At 43.2% G+C, this 6165-nt stretch overlaps 1 protein-coding gene across 1 annotated transcript; it reads left to right on the top strand.

Annotated features, from left to right (window-relative positions):
* Nucleotides 1-431: 431 nt before the first annotated feature.
* Nucleotides 432-5083, top strand: LOC136535584 (NADH dehydrogenase [ubiquinone] 1 alpha subcomplex subunit 13-B). The gene is made up of 3 exons (XM_066527885.1): nt 432-826; nt 4599-4670; nt 4759-5083. Exons 1-3 carry the CDS (start codon nt 612-614, stop codon nt 4901-4903), a joined length of 432 nt encoding a protein of 143 aa, XP_066383982.1. The 5' UTR covers nt 432-611; the 3' UTR covers nt 4904-5083.
* The last annotated feature ends 1082 nt before the right edge of the window (nt 5084-6165 follow it).

Genomic DNA, 6165 nt, shown 5'->3' on the forward strand with positions numbered 1-6165 from the left:
ACGCCCGACCTAGCACAAACAGGCAACGTGCCATCTCAATGAGAGATGCACGAAAATGAACGAGGAGCTGTTGCAGATTTTAATAATATAATGTAAAGACGCTTATACGAATTTAAAATGTTCTGGAGCCAAATTTTAATAACGCACTTTTTTTAGACTAATAATGCACTTGCTGACTCAAAATTTAATAGGGACAGAGAAAAGAAATATTTTTTTTAGAAGAGAAAAGGAAAGAAATGGGAGAGGACGCCGATGATTGGATTCTGGAGTCCACTAAGAGTTGAGCCCATTCACGATCAGCCTTCTATTGGGCCTAAGAACCAGGCCCAACTCAACTCTTGTTCCCTTCACTAAACAAAGAGATCCACTCTTGCGAATTAGACCCCGGAGACCTCTGAATCGACGAGTCATTCTCTCACCGAGGTCCAGCCCAGCTGCCCAGGTCCCCGAGGGGATTCGCGATTCCTCCAGCCAAGTGCCCCCAAATCACAACGCAATTGTCGTCTCCTACCCTCCACTATAACCCTAGCGACAGCCTCGGCTCGTTTGATCCCCGCGGGGAGCTGTAGATCTGCAAGCGGGCGGTCCGGCGTCCGGATCGAGGAGCGAAGATGACGGAGTCCCTGGTGCGGAACAAGCCGGGGATGGCCAGCATCAAGGAGATGCCGGTGGTGCAGGACGGGCCGCCGCCGGGCGGTTTCGCGCCCGTGCGCTACGCCCGCCGGATCCCCACCTCGGGGCCCAGCGCCACCGCCATCTTCCTCACCACCTTCGGCGCCTTCGCGTATGGCATGTACCAGGTCGGCCAGGGGAACAAGGTCCGCCGGTAAGTGCGCACCCAGCCAGCTGATTCAGTCGCCTGCCTATTACATTGCGCATCTCATTTTTTGGCAGAGGCTGCTTGCTTGAAATTGGTGGTAGTATGTTAGAAGCTCGGAAATGGGTTAACGATGATCTGTACGCAAATGCACGTATCACGTTCCAATCAACGTTTCCTAATCACGGAAATGGGTTAGTCTGTAACTGATGTAACTTTAACCTATACAAAGTACTGGTAGTATCCGAATCTCAGTTCGATCAACTTTTGTTCATATGAATACTATGGTGTCTGAAAAATGTGGTTTAGTGAACAATGCATCGTCTTAATGTTACAATGCACCTTCTTGGTTGCACATCTTATGCATAATTAACAGAGGAAAATGGTTAGCGATGCTGCCTATCTTAGGTGTTGAATCAGAGAGCCAGAGATACGCAATGTACTTTTATATATGCAACTAAGTTTTAGTTGGTTACTCAACTGTATCGGGATTGTCTTGGATATCATCTACTCGTGTGCTAAAATCATTTAGCTATGGCAGTAGAGTTGAATTGAGGAATTAGAATGATGGTTTCAATATTGATCATTGAAATATTGTTAAGCCTTTAAACTTGTCATTAGTGATATGGTCTTAAACGTAATTAGTGCGTATGCCCCCAAGTAGGCCATGATGAGAGTGCTAAGCGGCTTTTCTGGGAAGACTTAGATAGCTTGGTTAGAGCTGTCCCTAGTAGCGAGAAGGTCTTTATAGGAGGCGATCTTAATGGCCATGTAGGTACATCAAGTGCAGGTTTCGAGGTGGTTCATGAGGATTTCGGATACGGTAGTAGGAACCAGGAGGGAGAGGAAGTCTTAGACTTCGCCATAGCTTTTGATCTGATGATAGCTAACACTTTCTTCCGTATGAGACAATCCCATTTAGTGACCTTTAGTAGCGGCCAGTACTCTAGTCAAATCGACTTTGTCCTTACAAGAAGGATGGATAAACGAACATGCGTGGACTATAAGGTGATACCTAGAGAATGTGTGGTCGCTCAACACAAGCTGGTGGTGGCTGACTTCCGCTTTCTGGTGCAAGCTCGTGGGAACAAACAAACTAGGGTTGCTAGAACGAAGTGGTGGAAATTAGAAGGGGAGGCATCAAAGGTCTTTAAGGAAAAGGTCATTGAAGAGGGCCCTTGGAACGATGAAGGTGGCAACATGCGTTCAGAAGGTTGCTTCAGAGGTGCTTGGAGTGACCAAAGGGAGCGGATGCGACTCGAAAGACACTTGGTGGTGGAATGAAGATGTGCAAAAGGCTATTAAGGAAAAGAAGGAGTGCTATAAGCGCTTGTATCATGACAGGTGTGCAAACAACATAGAGAAGTACAAGGTGGCAAAGAAGATTGCAAAACGAGCGGTGAGTGAGGCAAAGGGGCGGGCCTATGAGGACCTTTACCGACGTTTGAGTACGAAGGATGGAGAGAAAGACATTTATAGGATGGCTAGGGCTCGCGATAGGAAGACAAGGGACTTCAACCAAGTCAAGTGCATAAAAGATGAGAGGGAGCAGCTCCTGGTGAAGGAGGGTGAGATCAGACATAGATGGCAAAAGTATTTTGATAAATTGTTCAATGGTGAGAACGAGAACACCACCGTTCAGCTGGATGACCCGTTTGATGACACTAACAGGCGCTTTGTGCGGAGGATTCAAGAATCGGAGGTCAGAGAAGCCTTAAAAAGGATGAAAGGGGGCAAAGCGATGGGCCCTGATGGTATCCCAATCAAGGTGTGGAGATGTCTCGGGGATATAGCTATAGTATGGCTAACCAAGATGTTCAACAATATCTTTCGATCGAACAATATGCCTGAGGAGTGGAGAAGAAGTATATTGGTACCAATGTACAAGAACAAGGAAGATATTCAAAGTTGTACTAATTATCGGGAAATTAAGTTGATGAGCCACACTATGAAGTTATAGGAGAGAGTCATCGAGCAGTGCCTGCGATGAACGACGCCGATATCAAAAAACCAATTTGGTTTCATACCCGGAAGGTCAACCACAGAAGCAATCTTCTTAACAAGACAGATTATGGAGCGGTTTAGAGAGCAGAAGAAGGACCTCCACTTGGTTTTTATTAACTTGGAGAAGGCTTATGATAAGATACCAAGAAATGTTATGTGATGGTCTTTGGACAAACATAAAGTCCCATCAAAGTACGTGACCCTCATCAAGGACATGTACAACAATGTTGTGACTAGTGTTCGAACAAACGATGGTAACACAGATTACATCCCGATTAAAATTGGACTTCATCAAGGGTCAGCCTTAAGCCCGTATCTCTTTGCATTGGTAATGGATGAGGTTACCAGGAACATACAAGGGGATATCCTTTGGTGTATCTTGTTCGTTGATGATATAGTGTTAGTGGACGAAAGTCAGGCGGGAGTAAACAGGAAACTAGAGTTGTGGCGGCAGACCCTTGAGTCTTGAGCAGAACTAAAACCAAATACATGAGATGCGACTTTGGCGGAGTTGTACAAGAGGAGGGAGATGTGAGTTTGGAAGGTCAAGTAGTGCCTAAGAAGGACACCTTTCAGTATCTGGGATCGATGCTACAGAAGGATGGAGATATTGATGTGGAAGTTAGTCATAGAATCAAAACAGGGTGGATCAAGTAGCGACAAGCTTCTGGCATTCTCTGTGACAAAAGGGTACCACAAAAGCTAAAAGGCAAGTTCTATAGAACGACGATTATGACCTAAGGAATGGACAGACTTAAGAATGGACTTATGTTTTTTCTTTTCTATGTATTAATATTAACTGTTGAGCTACCAAACTGATTCTTTCAAAGACTTATATATGCTATGGCATGATACTAATTGTGCTGCTATCCAAGTTTCCCCTTGAATGCTTATCTTCTTTTCATGCCTTATTGCTTTGCAGTGTTTACTAGTACTTGTACGATTTTTGCATCTGTTATGTGTTTGTGTTTTAGCGTCACCAGCGTTAAGTGCTAATTCTACCTGTCAGTTCATGTGATTTCTGCATCCATATTATATGGCGAATATGTAGTGGAAACCAGCTACTAGGTGGAAACATAGAAACCAATTCAAAAAACTTATTTCAGCTGTTCGAATTTTTTTTGAAACTTGGCACATCCATAGTGCATACAAATATGTACTCACACAAAAAAGTTGAGATGCAAACTCAAACTAGAAAAAATCATACGAAAAATGACAAATATGAGGTTCATGGGGATTAAAAGATGAAACCCAGGAATTTTATCTTTTAGTGCACATGTACCTAAAATTTTTCATTTTCGTATGAATTTTTCAAATGCGAGTTTGAATTCCAACTTTTGCATGTGAGTACATATGAGTATGCACTATGGATGTGCCAACTTTTGCAATGTGAGTACAATGTATGCACTTTTGCATGTGAATTTGTTTCCATGTTTCCACTTAGGCTGTGTTTAGTTGTAGGAATTTGGATTTTGGGGCTACCGTAGCATGTTCGTTTTTATTTGGCAAATAGTGTTCAAACATGGACTAATTAGACTCAAAACGTTCGTCTCGCAATTTCCCACCAAACTATGCAATTAGTTTTTCTTTTCGTCTACATTTAATGCTCCATGCACGGGCCGCAAACATTCGATGTGACAGGTACTGTAGCAACTTTTTGGAAGTTGTGGTGGAACTAAACGAGGGCTTAGTAACTGGTTCCCACTACATATTTTGCCATGTTATATATATACCTTTAGCTCATCAGTCTTAGTTTCATGAGGTTGAAATTATGCAGGGCGCTCAAAGAAGAGAAAATTGCTGCTCGGAGTGCTATACTGCCGATGCTCCAAGCTGAAGAGGATGAAAGGTACTATCTAATACTGACTGCCATTATCGTTGGTGTTATATTTTCTCTGGCATTCACATAACACTTGAGGTCCATGGTGCTCATGTAGATTTGTGAAAGAGTGGAAGAAGTATCTTGAGGAGGAGGCGAGGATCATGAAAGATGTTCCAGGGTGGAAGGTTGGCGAGAACGTGTACAACTCCGGGAAATGGATGCCCCCGGCTACTGGTGAGCTCCGCCCTGAGGTTTGGTAAGGGCATGTTGTAGGCATTGAGAATCCCATCATGTCGTGAGGGCATGAATAAGGCTTTCAGACCTGGGCATCCTTCCTTTTTCACTAAGGAACAGTTGCTTAAACACATGTATTTGTTGTGCTCTTATGAAATCTGGCTGGTTAATAATTGGACATGATGAAGCCGACGTTTTCTCTCGTCTATGCTTGTACATTGATGTAACGTGTCCTTGTCTGATATTGCGCCCCAGCCTCTGGTGTTTCTTCCTGTAGTCATTCGGAACATGGGCCCTGTTTGGATACTCTAGCACAGCTAGAGGTTAGAGTTAGTTTCTATCTTAGGACTAGTCCTGAACTAACTCTAGCATAAGAGATGTTTGGATACAAGGGTTAAAATGATAATAAATGTGCTTTCCAAATCATTGGTGCGGGTGAAAGTAGAGAGAAAACAGTGGACCTCACCTCAAATAACTTCAACTAGCCCAAATAATCACCTCTTTGGAGGGATAGTTTTTTTTAGGGTGGGCTAGTTACAAATAACCCACTCTAGCCCTCCTGTTTGGCTACTTTAGGGCTAGTTGAGCTCCAACTAGTCCAAACTAGCTCTAACCCATGGATCCAAACAGGGCCATGGATCCTTGTTATCGAAGAAAGCATGGAATATAAAGAAGAAAAACTGCCTGCTTCTTACATATCCGTGGTGTGTATTTTCTGCAAACTTTCACCGGCAATGACCAATGTGTTCGGCTGCTCTAATAAGTCGGCTTATCAGCTATGTTATTATTTTCTCTTAACAAATCAGTCGTACAAATCAGCACGAGCGGCTTATAGATCAACCGAACAAATTTGTCATTTTGGTGCATCATGGTTGCCATTTTGAATTTTAGGGCTCGTTTGAAACGTGGGAAAAACTTTCTGTTCCTGTGTTTTGTTTTTTCTTGTGAAATTGAAAAAATTCCTGCATAAATCCCTGCAGTCCAACCGCAATGTATGACCGCTGGACGTCAGTTGTATCGATCATCAGTTCACTCCCTTCGGGCTTGAGTGCATCTGGTAAAGCAAAAATGACAACACCGCAACAGTCAGCAGAGGTGCTATTTAGGCTGTGTTTAGTTCGCGAAATTTAGAAATTTGGCTACTGTAGTATCTTTGTTTTTATTTGGCAATTATTGTTCAATCATGGACTAATTAGGCTCAAAATGTTCGTCTCGCGATTTTCAACCAAACTGTGCAGTTAGTTTTTTTTCGTCTACATTTAATACTCCATGCACGTATCGCAAGATT

Source organism: Miscanthus floridulus, chromosome 2 (genome assembly GCF_019320115.1).
Source record: "Miscanthus floridulus cultivar M001 chromosome 2, ASM1932011v1, whole genome shotgun sequence".
In the NCBI taxonomy this organism is placed as follows: domain Eukaryota; kingdom Viridiplantae; phylum Streptophyta; class Magnoliopsida; order Poales; family Poaceae; genus Miscanthus; species Miscanthus floridulus.